The sequence below is a fragment of the Anser brachyrhynchus genome, assembly GCF_964034855.1.
Source record: "Anser brachyrhynchus genome assembly, chromosome: 3".
NCBI lineage: Eukaryota > Metazoa > Chordata > Aves > Anseriformes > Anatidae > Anser > Anser brachyrhynchus.
In genome coordinates this window covers 49,874,316-49,892,753 of record NC_137696.1, presented here as the reverse complement: position 1 = coordinate 49,892,753, position 18,438 = coordinate 49,874,316, and the positions used below count along the sequence as shown (strand labels likewise).

At 36.0% G+C, this 18,438-nt stretch overlaps 1 protein-coding gene across 6 annotated transcripts in view; it reads left to right on the top strand.

Annotated features, from left to right (window-relative positions):
* SMOC2 (SPARC related modular calcium binding 2) overlaps window positions 1-18,438 on the top strand; it is a 147,455-nt gene that overhangs the window by 94,270 nt on the left and 34,747 nt on the right. For all 6 annotated transcript variants that reach the window (XM_080585234.1, XM_080585233.1, XM_080585232.1 and 3 more), the window contains exons 8-9: window positions 8,756-8,942; window positions 14,155-14,237. In XM_080585234.1, the coding sequence (XP_080441360.1) occupies window positions 8,756-8,942; window positions 14,155-14,237 (270 nt within the window). The remainder of the gene's footprint in view (window positions 1-8,755; window positions 8,943-14,154; window positions 14,238-18,438) is intronic.

The window sequence follows — 18,438 nt, the reverse complement described above, 5'->3', positions numbered from 1 at the left end:
AAACAAGTGCTTACTCTCAGCACACCTGGCAAAGACTTTTGTTTTCACAGCTCTATGGAAAAAGTGAACCAGCTTTGTTTTCACCTCAAATATTTCTTAAAAAATGAGAGATTTTTCCACTGGCAGAAAAATAACATTTGCTGGTCAATATACTCATAAAGGAAGAATGGTAGCTTTGCGCAATTTTGTTTAATGAATGAGCCTTCAGATTTCTATAGTGGACTGGCCAGCTAGCCACTGTGTTTTTGAGAAGTCAGTGATTTTCATGTGCTGTAATTTTGGGTGGTGGCTTTTTGGTTTGTTTGGTTTTGCAGTTTGAAGGCTATGGTGCTGCTGTGCTTTGACAGTGTGATGCAGTCATACCTAACAATAATAGGAACTGATATTTCCCTTATGTCTCAGCTTAGAGGAAAATCAGGTTTCACCCTAGTTTGCAAATGCTGCTTTCAGTTATGTCTTTGCAGAATAGGGCAGTCTTTTGTGCCATGTCTCCCTTCATGTTGGGGAAGCCAAGTCATCAAAGTCAAGCAGAAGCAGTTGGAGATGATAATCCATTCTCTGTGCAGTCTTCTAATTTAGTGTACATCCTCAACTCATTAAGCAAAAGGGGCTTAGGGAACTTACCTCCTAACCTGGTGTCACGTGAATAGCCATTGGCTTAAGAGTTTTTTTGTTTGTTTGTTTGTTTTTTTGATTTGTGTTAAGGATGCTCTCAAAAATCCAGTGTGGAGTGTAAGGTATAAAAAATCCTTGGCTTAAGTCTGTCTAAAGCAATCTACTTTGCAAAGATTTGCTATTATTTTTACACTCTGCTGTTAAAGCTTTAAGAAAAATGTGCTACTCTTGGTTCACTGCTCTCTCACGTTTCATAGATGGTATAATAAATATTTGACTCAGGATGTTCAGGATAACATTTAGGCTCTAATGCTAAATGCGTCACTGAAAGAACTCAGATTTATAATCTAATTTATACTGACTTCATGTTTCTCTGTCATTTATCTACAGGAGGATTAAATGCTAATACTTAAGTATTTAAAGCCAGATTCTGTCACACTTGTAGATGAAGACTAACTTCTCTGTAAGTTTTCATCAATTCAGTGGACAGATCTCACACTACTGATTTATTCAAAGTAAATAAGGATACCAAAATTTAGAGTTACATTTTGTTGGAAAACAAGTAGCTAGTTTGGGCCCTTATAATTTGTACAATGGCAGTGTGAGAACCCAGTGAAGGGGAAAAATTGGTGTAAATGAATAATTAAAATGAGTAATTTAAATGAACTGTAATTCTGTGGCAGGATAAATTGGAATACTTACATAATATTTCTCATCTCTTTAACCAAGAAGTTGGACTAAAAATTAAAACAATTAAGCAAACAAACCAAACAGTAAAGTAGCAGGCTTTTGTGGCAAAACGGTTCGTTTTCTTTTACAGTATTGTAGTTACAGCCTTTCTCACAGCACTCCCTGCGTTTCAAATTTTAAGAAAAAAAATACAGAATTGCAGAGGTGTGTGAGAAACCTTCCCTAAACCAGAAACTGTGGGGTCTGTTAAAAGTTTTAGTAGACATGTGGGTCTGGACTTTGATTAAAGAGCAAGTCACCATATTTAAATCTGACATCTTTTTCTTATGGGCACCCAAATTTTTTCCTATTGCTAGAACCAGAATTAGTGTAGTCTTGGTTTAACATAGCACCGCGTAGGTTCTCAAACCCAGGGTAAACGTGGAGATAATGCTGGTGTATACAGGTAGATTGGAGTCACTGTGGCTGTGTCCTTTTCAGGTAAAGCTAAATGGGGGCTGGTGCTCTCTGTGTTTTGGCTTTTTGTTTCTATGAACTCAGTGAATTTCCAGATGATCATCCTTATTTATTGCTGTGTCTTGTCTTTGCATATGAAACCACATAGATAAATGAGAGCATCTGTTGGTGATTTATCCTGCTTTGTTTGGTGGAGTGAAGTACATAAATTAATCTATAGAGCTTTGTTGAAGCCATGGGCTTTGTGTTTGGCCACAGTCATCCACTCAAACTCCAAAAGTGCAAAATAGTGATCAACAGTACATTAAGAGTAGTCTGCAAATACACACAAGGGGCCTGAAATATTTGGTTCCCACAAGTTTTCACAAATAAGAATGAGTATGGGAAGGAATGTTGCCAGCTTTCTTCAGGCCTTGAGAACCCTCATGCTGATGAGTATCTGAACCTAACATAAAACAAAACATGTGGCGCCAGATAAGTACTAATACCGTAGTCTTAGGTTTTGGTTGCAATCTAGATGTTGGGACTAAGTTTGATTGGATATTAATGTTACCTATTCCTTCCACTCAGTACTTGGTCCATGAGCAAATATTGGGTTTAATTGGAAACATACGTATATGGGAGTATATTCAGCTGAGACCTGATGTATTGTCCACTGAATTTAGTGGGTATTTTTCCATGGATTTCTGCTGGGGGAAGATTGGGCCACAGACATATTTCCCTTTTGATTTAGGTTTACGAGTAGTCTCTGTAAGACACTAGAAGCATGAGCAAAGTTGATCCTCCATTTGTTTGTATCACTGAGTTGCACTTGATTTCTCTTAGATATGAATTTATTTGAAACAGTCGAGAGAGGGCAGGCAAAAAATTAAAATTCTTATAAATTCTTATAGGAGCAGTGTTTCTTAAGAAAGATTAGTGCGAGGTGTCCATACCATGGCCATAAAGGATGAGAAAAATAACTTTATATACCTAAAGGTTATGAAGTTGTCATCTTAAACCCCATTATAAAACCCCATGTGCCTCTTCACGGAGGGAATCTGTTGTGCTAGAGGAGGTCTAAATGCAGGCTGTAAACCCCAAAAGAATATGAAGCCATGGAACTTACCTCTCTTTCACTAGGGTGAAGTTGTTTAGACACTGTTTGTCATTTATATTAGCTAACATACTTCATTGACTTCCTTGGATACTGCTGTTCTCTTTATAGCAGAACCAGGTGTCAGGGATTTTGAGTGATGAAATTGGTCAGCTACAGGTAAACAACCTGCTAGTTTACCCTGAGGATGCATGTTTGCTAGAGGTAAGAATAACTGCTGTGATAGGCTGTTTTGTTTTCTAAATCTGCCATCCAGTCAATGTAAACTCTTCTGCAGATTGGAGTTAGCTTGAATAGAAATCATCACACTCACTACTGCTTTTCTAAAGTGAATGTTTTGGTCATATGTGGAAATACAATTTGGTGTAGTGTAAGTGGAAATCTATTCAATGAAACTTGAATACTAAAAAAACACTATTTGAAAATACAAAAACACATTGTAATCATTTTCTTCTGTGCCTGTTCACTGGCTGTAAGAGGGTTCACACTAAGCAAAAGAATTAAATTCTTATCCTCATGAGATGTGAATTTGTTGGAGAGTTGCATGGAGTTAATAGGAGAACTATTTAGCCATACTAATTATTATGATTTTGAAATAAACTAGCACAGAACTTGTATAAATCAATATTTGATGTGTTCTGAAAATGTGCCTAAGTTAGGCTAAATTAAGTAGAACAGACTGATGATTTTGATAACATTTTGATTAGCAGAAATAGTCACAGAAGTTAAAGCTCTGTATACTGAAATTTGGACACAAATATATTCTATCTGTGTATCCTCTTAGAAACACTGCACTCCTCTAGAGCATGTGTATCGCTTTTCAGAGTATCTTTGTTCACAGGTTTCTTATTACTTGTTTTCTGTAGAGTACACTGAGCCTCAAGGTCTGATAAAAGATCCCTTAAACCTGGAAACCAGGCTGTCTAAATTGTCCTTTCATGCCCCATTATGATAATGAGAAAAGGACAGAGAAGGAATCAACTGAAAATAGATTTTTTTTTTTCTTGAATGGATTCTGTTTGTGATACAGATATTGTGGAGTTAAGGAAATTGAAAGGAAATGTTTATATAGTGGCAGGAAATGTTAAAGTAGTAAGCAGACGCCTTTGTAATTTTCTGCAGATTTGGCAGCTTGTTTCTGTAGAACACACTGAAGAAACAGCAGTTCACATTTAAGCAAAATAAAAATATCAGAATTATTTTTAATCTTGAAAAATCCACACGTTGGGAGAAGTTGTGGTAAGACACGGCCCAACAACTGACAGAATTTCTGAAACAAGTGGCTAAAACATCTCCTGTTACCACACTAACACACTTATTATTATAACTTACATAATATGGTGCTTGGTGTTTTAGATATGCTACAGACAAATGCACAGGTATGCAGTTGTTTTCAAGATGACTTTCCCAGAAAAGCCACCTCTTTTTCTCCTCTAGGATACCACCTAGTAAACATTAATAAACACTTTAAGTAGCCCATCAGAGAGTAATAAACATATTCTCTCATAAATAATGGTTTGTAGCATTATACCCTTCTACTGTTGAGGTATTTTTCTGTTCATGAAAATTAGCTTGATTCATTGAAATGCAGACCTTTTTTCAGGGAGAATTGCTTGTTAGCAACAAGAACTGATTCAGGATTACAAAATATGAAACTTCTCCACATTGTTTCCCATTAGCTGGAGTACCTTTCCAATTGACAGAAGATGAAACATTTCCACTGGTTATTTGTAATGGACTGTGAAGGCATCTTGAACCAGAACAGGAAAAGTATATTTGAAAATGAATGTTTAAAGGAAAAAGGGAAGAAATGGAATAACAATATGACGTACATTACATTCGAAGCAGGTTTTTAAACTCGTTCTTTGTGGTGAACAAGTGTTTAACTTTGTCTTTCAAAAAAAGACTTTTTCAAAGTAAGTAGGTGGTCTTGTAAAACTGTGTGAAATATACCTATTTTGTTACATGATTGAAATTTGTGTGTTGAATGACTACTGCTTATGAACCTGGAATAAAATAGTTTGGGATAGAAACTGTAGGAAGGTTTATCAACCTACAACAAAATATCCCAGGTGAGCTACAGCGTGGCTGGTGAACATGGTAGACTATCTTGAAAGGAGTTTTCAGCTATGTCCAACTATTCTATTGAATGAACGAGCACAGAAAAAATCCAAAGATGATGATGATGATGATGATTATTTTATTTATTTATTTTTTGCTGTCAAGACAGAACTGAAGTAACTAAGTGAAAGAACAAGAGCGTAAACATATTCTGTGAAAAGAAGAAGCTAGAGTGTCAGTGTTTTCCTGCTTCTGGGAGGAAGGTAGTGCATAGCGCATTGAAAGTTTGACGTATTTTAATAACTGTTGTACTTATTCTGTTTTTATTGTAGCATAGATCCTTTTCCATACTGTTCATTTTATGAACTTCTGGCATCCATCTGTTACAGTTCCAGATCATAGTTGTTGTCAGATTGTTTGGACAAACTGTCAGGCATTTTCTAAGTTAATGACATTTATCACTGGTTCTCCTGGGAAATGAATGTTTGTTGACTATGACTCTTCTGACATTACAAAGGCAATTATTTGCAACAGTATGGTAGCTCTGTGATAAGAGCTCTTAGCCATCACAAGGCTACAGTTGAATCTTTCCAGTGCTCCTGTTGTAAATAATAGAAAGAAAAGTTTGAAAGGGAATGAATGGTTCCTTAGAGAGGAAATTACACAAAGGACTAATGTTCTGTTTCTGGAAAAAGCAAGCAGAATTATAGGTAAACACAGTTTTGCAGTACTTTATATAAGAACAGTATTCTCATCATGAAAACAAACAGGGAAATAGTAGTGGTGGCACAAATGGTTGTGTTAAAAGTATACAAAAATATTAAATCTGAGGAAATAACTTTCTTGATCAGTCAGTAAACAGATTGCCTGGTAGCTGACCTGAACATTGTTTGCCTTTGTGTAAGGAAGAGAAATAACAAACTATTATGCACTTTTGATGAATAAAATGAACAAACTGGATTTAGCAGATTTGTCATTTGGCACATACAGAACTGACAGGCCTACTGTCCATCACACTAATTTATATTATTTCCAGTTTGCCTGTTATAATCTACCTTTTTTCTGGTTTATTTTTTCTGAAAAATAATTTAGGACTACTGATAAATTCTCTATAGAATAGATAAATTCTCCTATAGGAGAAGGGTAAGAAACTAAATGTTGTAAGAAGGGGAAGTCCTTCCTGGAAATACCATAGCTTCCTCTATATGTTTTTTGGTCTTGAATGTGTGTGCTGTTGCTTCTCTTCAAAGGCATATTTTTTCATCACTAGAGTCTTCCAAATTAAAAGGCATTTCCCTTAGCATTTGGTATGAATCCTGCCTTTTTGTCTATTATTTCCAAGATTTCTGCCATAAAGGACATTCCTTTTTAATCTTAGAACTTTCATTTCAGTTACTGTCACTGTCCCTCTTAAAGCCATAAAGCCACTTTCGCAACCTGCCTCTGAAATCTGTCCCATATTACCGTGTCTCTCTACCTTCGAGACTTAGAATCAGAGAAACAACCAGAAAAAAAAAAGACTTCATGCTTCTGTTTTAGTGCTAAAATTCTAGCTTGAGCAGTAGCTTCTTGAAAACTCTCTTTGGGAAGTCAGTCAGGAGCATAAAGTCCATTTATCTAGGTCTGTAACACCTGCTACTGAATCACCACAAAGCAGGTTTGTCGCAGTGGCCCATGACTCCAGTGGTTTTGAATCAGCAATCCTGTTCTGGTTGTTTCAATCAGTAGAAACTGGAGTTGCCCATAAATTAGGTGGTATTGTGCATACTTACAGCTGAAACTGTCCTTATCTGCTTTTGCACTGGGAATTCTCCATCACACTGTCTCTGTGCTTTACACTTTATCTGGATGATCTGCCTATGTAGTCTCCAAATTTTTTAAACAAATCTCAGAGGGTGAAAATCACAGATTTCTAGGTTGGAAGAGACCTCAAGATCATCGAGTCCAACCTCCGAATGTATTTTTCCTGTGGGTTAGCAAGAACTAATAAGAATATATGTACATCTGCCAGATTCTGTTGCTAGTTTCCAAAGATGTAAAATGAGAAAAGGTCACAGGAGCTGATGGGATGATACCAAGGTTTATCAGTGTAAATGAGAAAAGAATTTACTGGATTTTAAAGAGGAGTAATGATTTCCTCCTCCCTCTCACCACAGCTGTTTCACTTTTTTTGCTCCCTTTTGCTTGATTATATACAAAATATAAAAAGTTATCAACCAAGATAAAAGTTATGTGCTTTCCAGGGTTGTTCTACTTTGTAAGTCAATAATAATCATAATCCAGATTTACTGAGGAAATGATTTATTTTGGCTACTCTAACAGGATGTTGGTGATGGATTTCCAATTTGTGACACTATAGCTATTTCTGTGAAGGTTTTAACATGTAAATAATTAACTATTTGCCTTTAATAAAGGATCTTTTCTCTCCTCACTATACTGATTCTTTAATTACAGTTTATTATGTAAACACTAGTGTTTTGAGATCTATTCAATCTCTCATTATGTCCAGGGGTAGACAAAGACAAACCATGCAAATTTTATCAATTTGTCTGGCTGTCCTGCCATATGAAACAAAATAATAATAAAATATCAACTAAAGAACTAACTAACTAAATAATTCAGTGTCTTGTAATCAAGTTAGCTTGTTTTTTAAACTTTTAACTTACATTTTTACATATATTGGAATAAAATACAATATTGTGGAAACCAGGCTATTGCATAGATGCAGTCATGCGCTGTTTAAAATATGAAGGTGATTAACTTCCGTCTTCTTTTCCACTGCATCAGAAGTCTTACTGTATTTGCTCATCCACATCTGCAAGAAGCTGGTTTTAACTGAACAGATTTTCTTATTTATTGAAATTCCAGCAACTTGAGATTTTCCTGTCATTCATGTGTTTGTTTGTAGAGAGGTTATTGTTATGGACATTTTAGTTTTTCAAATATTTAAATTTTTTTCACTAGAGTAATTTGGAATTATACAAAAGCTGTTTTATTAACCGTCTAAATTTCACATGATAGGAGACTGAATTTAAAAATCCGGGAGAAAGAACGGCTTGAGTAAATAGTCTATCACCTAATTTATTATCTCCTACAGTGCCACATATACCAGCTTAACAGTGATCAAAATTCATCAGCAGAGGTGTTTTACTGATTGATGTGAAATGACTTGCACTCTCAGTTCCTGGGGCTTCTGCTCTTTGCCTCCTGGTTCAGTTTCATGTAAAGGCCAGGAACATCTATACATATGTGCTTTTCCCGCATTCAGAAGAGATCTGAGACATACTGTTAGGGCAGAGATAAAAATGTATTACTTTTTCTTTGGGGTGTTTGGCCTCCAGAGCAAATAATATATTATCAATACCAGAAACGCCAGGAAAGGAAGTGGAAGAATTTTCACTATATTAATATGTTGTTCCAAAATATAAAGAAAATAAACATTTAGATGAATATCTAGATGAATAATTCATATATAAGGAATCCTAAGAAGTTGGGTTTTTACTGTTCCCTCTGAAAAGAATCAGTGTTTAGGAACTGTGGAGTGGGGGAGAATTTTTTAAGATGGCAGAGAAAGTACTTGGTTATTCACAGATTATATCCAGTGTAGGAGTTGGGGTGTCAGGATAGTCTTATGACCGTATTATGAAGCAGGTTCATGAAAAGCAAACTAAAAGTCCTAAAAGTATACAGCATAAACCAACTTGGGCTATCTCAAGCCTCTTCAAATACATTCCTTATATAAATAAATAAAGTTATAAAAACTAAAAAACTGTTCAATATTTCCAGTAGGCCTTTTCCACATGGCTTATTTAGTATTTTTTCTTTTCCTTCCAAAAGCATCATCATGTGATCAAGAACTTCAGTCAGCTCTAGAGGAAGCTAAACAACCCCAGAAAGACAATGTGTTTATTCCAGAGTGTGCTCAGGGTGGCCTTTACAAACCAGTGCAGTGCCATCCTTCCACAGGCTACTGCTGGTGTGTTCTCGTGGATACAGGACGTCCCATCCCTGGTACATCAACAAGGTAAGGGAATGCATGTTCAGTGCTCGAACCTGCAGTGAGTAGGTGCCTTAATATGCATGTACTAGCATGTAGTTTCCTATTGCTATTTGAATGATATCATGTAGATTTATTCCACTATAAAGATTGAAGTGAAATAATTCTAAGATCCATTGGCCATAAGTCCAGATGGCCAAAGACTGATACACTGCAATGCCATGGGCAGTATGCTCCCCAGATCCTTTATTTTATATTTTTACTTTCCATTCTTTCTATTTTATGCTGGGAAGCCAAGATTTGAAGCAGATAATGAATCAGACCAGAGGAAACCTCACACCCCTTAGCCTGAACATGGAAGAACCAAGTAAGATGGTTTATGACAGGAACCACATCCAGCCTCAGAAATGTTCAGTTATTTTTCCAGAAACCTCCTCAACTATTTCATATGACTCGCTTTGATGGAACAATTGCCTGGGAACCCATAGAGAGGAAATATCATTTTAGTGCGTTATTAATAGAAGCTTGGAGTTCAGTCATGTCGGCTGAGGCGGATGCATGGTAAAGCATTGTGAGCCACATAGAGCAGATGTAGGCAAGGCAAATATCAGATTCCAAAGGATGTTATTTAGGCTGGTTATTGAGGTTTGGCCCTTGTAGGAATGTTATAGAAGCTCATACAAAGTTGGCGGGCAGTATGGGTATCTTGATGCAATCACAAATCTTTTCAAGCTTAAGTAAAAAACATTTTTGATCATTTGCCTAATATTTATGAAAACTATTTTAAGCCACTTGCTGAAATTTATTATATTCTTGGGAAGCAGCTTTCACATATTCTTCAAGTGCTGATTTACTGATAGCTGTTTATACCATAGTCTATACCAATTACAGTACTAGATGAAATGAGCATAAAGTAGTTACCAGTGACCTACTGTTTCTGGCAAGCTGAGATTGATAAGTTGTCAAAATTAAATATTATAAATTTGGTCCAGAAAGTCTACGATAAGTACAGAGATTCCAGAGGTTCATTTCTACTCTTCCTCTGTTCTCCAGTCCTACATTTGTTTACTGTTTCTTGTTTTTAGTGATTCTTCTTTGAACTATAATTTAGATCATTTTACGGAGCCTTAGTTCTCATTCTCTGAGTTGAGTTCAGCATCCTTTTGTGCTGGTGAAGTAATAGGACTTCTGCTAATATTTTTGCAGTTCTTAGGAGTGTCCATTTCATCTTGTCCTTTCACTGGAGATCATTGTGAAGAGTCTGATTCAGGCTTCTTTATTTTCCCCACATCAAATATTGATACACATTGGTAAGATCTTCGCTGAGCCTTCTCTTCTCCAGGTTAAACAGTCTCTAAACAGGCTCACTCAGACTCTCCACTCTCCTTCTTGTGTAAAATGCTCCAGTCTCGATCATTTTCATTGTCCTTTCCTGGACTCATGCCAGTATGTCTGTCTCTCTTGTCTGGAGGTCCCAGATCTGGATCCAGCACTCCAGATGTGGTTCACCAATGGTGAGTAGAAGGGAAAGGTCACCTCACTTGGCTTGCTGGATGCATACTTGATGATCCCTGGGGGTCCCTTCCAACTCAGATATTCTATGATTCTGGAACTACACAGTAACTCAGCTGAGGGAGAAGAGGTGGCAGAGATTCTTTCACTGTGCTGCCTATCTTCAAAGTTAGAACGCTGGCAAGTTGGATTCAATCTCATGATTTAGACACAAATCTTTTTGCTTGATGAATGCTCTGCCTGATGGCTTATACTGAAAATATCAGCTGATGTGGCCTTGATCATTTCTAATTTGTTCAGCTTTGCCAGATTTATGGGAAGTCCTCAATGGAGAGTTTATGAAGTTCTGAGCACAAGTGCTGAGTTACATGGGTAACCAGAGTGCTTAATTTTAGGAGTTTTATACTAAAAGAATGTGTGGTAAATTTTGTCTTCTACAGTCCTGGTAAACAAGCAGGTGGGATTCCTGTCTGGAGTTTAAGAGGAGTGTCTAGATCTCATTTCTAGGCAAGATCTATGTGGGCTGGAATCCCATTAATTATTTTTTATTTAAAAGTTCCTTTCAATATATCTGTATTGATAAAATTAAACTTTCTCCCCTAGCAGGGGGAAATAGGGATCAGAATATGATGAAAAAGAAGCAGTTATCTTTTCTTTAATTTGTATAAAATAGAAAAGATGAACATGTGAGTCTTTCCTAGTTTAAAGTCTCAGGGGCTCATGCAAAGTGGTGTATGCTATCTTCCAGCTTCCCATTGCAAAAAATAAATTAGATGAGTAGCTATTAAAACTCTACTGCAGGATCTGATAGTACTCATGGTGGAAAGATGGATGCATTGCATCCTGGAATCTTTGTTCTGCAAATCTGGATTGAATCACTAGGGGACAACAATGAAAGAATGCACAGATCAGGGAAGCTCTTGCCAGAACAGCTTGGCATTTTGCATGTTGTTTGTTTTGAAAACATTCATGAGGATGAAATTTGTCATATAATCAGACTATGAATACCACAATAAAAAGTAGTCCTGTTAAATTAGACCCACAAAATGAAGGGAAGTTATTAATACTCATTGACCTTCTAATGCCCTGTGATGTGAGGTGAACATAAATAACTTGTCAATGAAGATATTCAATAGAAAAATAATAATTCTAGAGTTAAAATAAAGATATGTGAATGAGGAACCATTCTAGGACATGTAAAACTGTAAAACTCAAAAGAAATAGGTGATGATATGGTATAAAGCTGGATTTTATGAATGTCTAGAGGGAATATCCATTTGACTAAAAGGAATACATGCAAAGGATACAAACAACTGTTTTCCTGAAAGTTGTACCAGTAGGATCTCTACCAGCTTGCTCCGAATACTTTCTGGACATCATACCATGACCCTCAGCCCTTTAACTCAACAGGGTCCTGAGTCTCTGTTCTCACCTGTGACTTTTGAGCAACTAGGATCATAGGCAGAATAATTGTCAATCAACTTGCACAAGATTCTCTAGACTTAAAAAAAAAAAAAAGAAAAAAAAAAAAAGTAAATCAGCTACTTTATGAGGTTGCCCACACTGTGGAAATTTCCTGCAAAACCCTTGATTGTCTGCTACTATGCATGCCTCAGTAAATCTCAGTGCTTCCAAGCAGACTGGTCAGAGGTATAAAGCAGCTGTCATAAGCCCTTGCTGACTCTAGATGCACACTTGGTGCTAGGGAGTTTTTGCCTTTTAAAATTCTAAAGAGGAACATCGTACGTCTTGACTACATTATTTTTACCTGACAGTGCTCCATTCTGATACTCAATCTCTTTCCCATTCTTTCCCAATGAAAACTGAGTCAAGTGTGTTTTTCTTATCAGTTCTTAGTGTGGCTGTGTCTGCATGGCAAATTTCTGATGATTTCACTTTGTCTTTCTTCAGTTGCTTCAAAGAACTAAAAGTGTACTTTTTACGTTACTGCACTTTAGCAGGTATTGGGATTTAATAGATTTATTTTATATATGGTGAGCTACATCTGTATCTAAAAAAATAGAAGCTGAAATAGTAGAAGAGGAGAGATGAAATAAAGTGTAGGCATGGAGCAATAATAACGGAAGAGGACAAGGGGAATGCAGAGTCAGGTATCAGATTAATCAGGGACCAGGCCAGTTGCCAGATACTGCATTAGTGAGTATTGCTCAGAGATTTCCCTTTCACTCTTTTCTTGGCTGATTGAAGTGGTCATCCATCAGGTATCTAAATCCCAACCATGCTAACAAAGCAGCTTCTATTTCCACTGTTCTTTATGGAAAGAAAAGTGTCTGTAGCTCTCTCATGTTTGTGAAACACTGTACCTTCTTGCAGCAGCTAAAATTAGTTGGAGCAGTGGGCAGTTTCATCAGATGAAGTGGAAAAAAATTAAGCATTCAAAGAAAAAAAAAAGATAAGTTTTCTTTTCATTCTGACTGGTAATTAAAATCTGAACACTTCTGTATTGTTTGTAGGGGCAGTCTGGTCTAACCCCAAGACATAACCACCATCTAATACTTTTAAAAACAATATTTTGTTCAAAAAAATCACATTAGTATATTTTGATTAGACATTTTAGTATGCCTCTCAGTAAATATGATTTTGGGGAATCTAGAATAGGAGCATTTCAAAAATGACAAGTTACATAAAGTATGAAAGAACCTAGATTCAATTAATAGGTATGTATATGCACATGGATATATGTGGACACAAATCATATTACTGTGTTTAACTTAGGCCTGAAATTTCTCTAAAATGCTGTACATTAAATTCTGCACCTTCAAGCTACTGAGGAGAATGAGAAAATAACATCTCTCAGATTGTGTTAAACTGAGTGAAAAACTACCATGCAATAATAATGGGATTCTAAGAAACAGAAAAACTCAGCAGTAGATGTTCCCATGCCTCCCAGTCTTGCAAGAATGATATTGCAAGTGATGTTCAGTTAGTAATATTTTTTGAAGGAACAAATATCATAGGGTTTCTTGTTACAGGCTAACAATTTGACTTTAAGTAAACATCATGGAAAGAACAGAGGAACCAGAATACTCATGTAGGAGGTGAAGAATCAGTCTTCTCCACAACCCATTTCAAACTATTTCAGCCCAATTCACATCCTTCCAGAATCCCTATCAGTTTTTTCCTCTTGTTTGAAATGTTAGCTGTTCATGGGTAGCCCTTCTTACTTAAACTAACATTTGCTTTGGAGAGGATACAGAGGTAAATGCATTTAGTGCTGCAGTATTAACTAACTACAGTACCTGCCTTGCTGTGGTTTTGAAGTTGCTTTTGTGGTGTTTTACATTCACAGAATGAATAGTGTGTCAGATGCCAAAATTTGTTATGCTGCTTATAGCATTTTTGATCTTGCAGGTGGGAGGAGAGACTCATCTTTACTATTATTATATTTTTATTATATATTATTTTATGGCAATCCCTCCCCAGTTTTCTCCTTCCTCAGTTTTCCTCCCCGTAAAATAGACTTTGGAATAGATAATAATTACTCAGTTTGGTATCAACCATAGGAAAATAAACATGCCCTGGCTTCCTTGAGGGAAGTGGAAAACAGGTAAATAAGTTTGCATTGCCTCTTCTGAATAAGAAATCAGTTTCTTCCTTGAAAAAAAAGAAGGCACAAGTTTATTTTGAACTACAAAATTGGAAATAAATTAGTTCTAAATTAAGTTAACTATGGCTGGTTTTTATTCTCTCCCTGTTTCTTCTTTAGGTATGAACAACCTAAGTGTGATAACAGTGCCAGAGCTAACCCAACCAAAACGAAGGATTTGTACAAAGGACGCCAGCTTCAAGGTCAGTGAAATACATATATTTGATTTCATGCATTCCAGTGCTTTGTTTTGTCACTGCAATAACTTATAAAGCAATTCCTTATCTTGTATCTAAACAGTTTATCTTTTAGATATTGCTACATTGAATTGCCACTGACTGAGGGTTTTGGCTTTGGAATGGTGTGTGTAAATATGGGTCTTAGGATGTTGTCAGAGAAAGTAAGGCTAATTTTTTCAGTGGTTAAAAGGCAGTCACAGCTACTGGCGTTATTTCTTACAGTTGTCATACCAGAGAACTCAGCAAAATCCTTCAGAAATCAGCCTTTATCTTCAGATCTATGTAAAAAATGTATCCACTTGCAGTTTTCCAAGACCTAACCCTTAAATTTACTTCAGAAAAAATATTATTTTATTCTTCTCTGTTGTAGGAACACAATTTATCGATTAGATGATTTTTTTTTCCGACCTTTTATGACTGTGGGAGACCTTATTTCTGGGTAGCTGAGCTATATAGAAGTCAGTAGATTTGATTCTTTTTTGAACTGGTCTTTTAAGGCATATGAATGAGGTTTAGTAGGTTTTAGTGATATTGCACGTTATGAGAAAATTATGAATCACTGTCAGCTATTGTAATGAATTGGAAACAAGCAAATGATTTCAGCAGATTGTATGTGTCATGAGAAATATTTTAGTTTAGCCACCCAGAGAAATCTCTAGGCAATAATTCTGAACTAAACATGTCCACTAGTGTTGAAATTCATCTTGAATGAAGCAGACATTAATGTTTTCTGTCATGAAACAAATGTAATTACAAGGGATAATATGAAAAGAAGTAAGAAATGTGAAAGATGTGTTATTATACCCTATATAGTTATATGTTGTGTTCTATGTAGAAATAAGTCAGTCATAGCATTAGCCATAAGCCATCCCATTGCTGTCAATTTAAAAATGGCAAGCATGACCCAAAAACATAGCTATCTAGGCATGGTGGGACATACAGACAGGAACAGGACTGTCTAGATAGACAAGGAAATATTCATGCAATTTTAGACACACTATTATTTTCTGGATTTTATCTAGAACCATGGGATTTTCTTGATTTTATCTAGAACAAAGCATTTGCTTTTTTTTAGATAAACAAGACAAGGTCAGGAGGTGGTATTGTTCCTCTGAGACCATGAGGAAGACAAACAGAACTGTTTTGCTCAGTGACAACTTTGCACAAGAACAAATAGGTACAAACTACACTGAACATATGTCACCTGGAAATTGTAAAGTGTTTTCCAATGATTAGAGCAGTGAGGCAAGTCTTCTAAAGGACAAGTAATGGGGCAGAAACTCTGGTTAGGTTTTAGGTAGCTCTTGATCAGTTTGAGAGAGACACTGGGAAGGAGAGTGGCATGGCTGAGATACTTGCTCTGCATTGTTTCTTATTGCTTAAAATACTGAATATATATGCGAAGAGATGAAAAGCTGCTTTACACTAAAAATTAACTTGGGAGAATGAATTTCACAGCTCTTTTCAAACTGTCTCAATTTCTTTTCATTTGCAAATAAGAGCCTGAACATGCTTGACGTGCAGTTGTGCTCTTTAGCTCCTCACAGAGTTCAGCGAGAGCCATGTGTGCCACATAAATCCTCAGATACGTGAAATCTAATGGTAAAAACACCTCTGTTGACAGTCAGATTGATGATCTTTATCCACCATTTCATCAGCCAATACTTGCTTACTGAAATTACTTACTGCTGTTGTAACATCAGAGAAGTTAGCAGGTATTTCAGGGATAATTTGGGATGTATTTTACAGTCCTAACTCCATGAAACCCAATGCAAAGCTGACCACTAATTTCTGTGGAAATAAGATCAGGCCTTTCTTCCTATGTACTCTAGTAATCTCCAACAATTTCTGTCAAAACAGTACTTGCATAGTTATAGGCTAGTATAGTTACTTGATTTAATGTGTGCTTTTATCTGAGTGAAAAGAACATAGACTCAGAAGAGGGTATAACAGAGTGAAAACTCAAGAAACAAGTTTGACACTTAGTTCTGTAAAAGATATCACTTGCTGGTCACATCTAACTTTTCAAAAAAAAATAATACTGAAAAAGCATTTGATTTTATTTGATTCTTAGAGGCAGGATGGGAAAGTGAAGAGTTTCTAGTTTTAAAACACCTACTTATCCAAACCAGTAGTGCTTTTAAGCAGTACAGTAATAAAGATTTAACCCGAGTCAGGGTGCTTTACCGAGGAAGCAATTAACAAGAACTTTCCGTGCTGTAAGCTCCTTCCTGATCATTTCATTTTTGTTAAGTTAGGCAATGGTCTTTTGATTATCTCTTTCCACTTACAGTATTTTGCACTATGTGAGCTTTAGTCCAATAAACCTTTGCAGCAGTGTGAGCTAATAGATATAAATTTTATCTATGACACTGATTTTATCTCCAAAGTGTATATTGCTTACCCTCAAATAACCTTTGGCTTCCAAATGCTTTATATTAATTTAAAATAAGGCAAATACCAAAATTTCCTAACATTTCCTAAATAGTTAGGAGCTATCTAGAAAAACCTCCTTCTACACTGCAGCAGCATGAAGTACATACCTATAGAAGTAATGGAAGGAGGAGCTTGCTTCACAGTTGCAGCTGTGTTAGAGGTTTTTATTGTTCTTTCACTCTCTTAAGGTTTTCTCTTTTCTCTCTCTCAGCTAGTCTATTAAATACTCAAGATGTCATCACTCACTTGACAAATTTCTCTCTTATCATCATAAAATGCAAACACTACATTAAGTAAAAATAAATTGAGTTTACCTTAGGTAGTTATTTTGAAAAGAGGACGTGGAAAGACGATCTTGCACAGATATAGCTAGTTGTTAACAAGTAACAGGTAAAATCATACTAATGGCTGAAGCAATTCCATTTTTTAATAGAAACGAACCACTGTTGCTCAAAGTTTCTTTACTGTAAGCAGTGTTGCAAAGGCATATTTGCATTTGTGTTGTCTAAATTTAAGTACAGCATGTAATTGTTGAGTGGTGCCAGGACTGAATAAAGTATGTAGGTTAACCGTGCACCGACTTTCAAGGAATAATACATCTTTGAAAGGATGGGTTTGTTTGATTTGCAGCTTATACCCACAAAAATGTAGTAGCCCTGGGTAAAACCACTGTGACTGCTTGCTGTGTAAAACTAGAAAGATTTTGAAACAATTACTTTATTAGTCTGAATGATCTTAAATAGGATAAGATACACTGATACATCCTCAGGTGGATTAAATTGGCGTAGTTCTGCAGTTACACTAATTTATACCACCTGAAAACTTGAACTTACTACATGTTAAGCCAAATATTTTTAGGAAAAATTTGCAAATAAAACACAATGCAGTTTTTTGCAAACACTGATACCTTGCTAAGGCAAAATTGCAGAATGTAATGACCCATTAGAATCCATGGCAAAATTCCTACTGATTTAAACTGAGCTGTGAGTATATCCTCACATCCTGAGGGTAATTTAATATAAAACATCTAACATTGAAGGCTAATCTAATGTTTTTTTAAGAATGATCCAAGCCACCTGTATCTGTAAGATTGGGCTGGAAGTTATATAATAATAATTCTTCCCATAAGATTTCTAGTATTTTTTTTTTTTTTAAGGCCAAAGAATCTTTCTGACGTTACTTGTGGTTTTAGTTCTGCTCAGAAACTAGTTATTCTGAGATAATGAAAATGAACCCAGAAAGGAGTACAGTGAAAGTTGCACACTGGACAAGTTTTTTTACTTTTCTCACAGTGATTCCAAACATTCCTATTTTGACCTTCTGTTCTCCACTGTGTTATACAGTAAAATGGAAGCCCGTGATGAGCTGACATATTCATCTGTAGTCTTGAATGCTTTATTTCAGACTTTTGAATGGCTGGTGTGTTAAACTGAAAATCAGTTTTCTGCAGAAGCTGGTTGAGAACATTTAAAAGGATATCGTGTGAAGGCTAGTTAAAGCTAAGTCTATAGGATGATGGAGTAAGATGTAGATGCTGCTGTGTTTTCACAAACTCGTATGTAGTAGTAGGTCAAATTCAGTGAAGCTGGAGAAATATCACTTCTTAGAACTGTATCTATACAGTCTGGGTTTGTAAGTGAAAGAGTTATATGTATTCTGTAGTTTTAATAGGTGAGAATAATCTCAGAAAAACATAAGTTTAGTGAAGTTGATGAATTTTTCAGAGCAA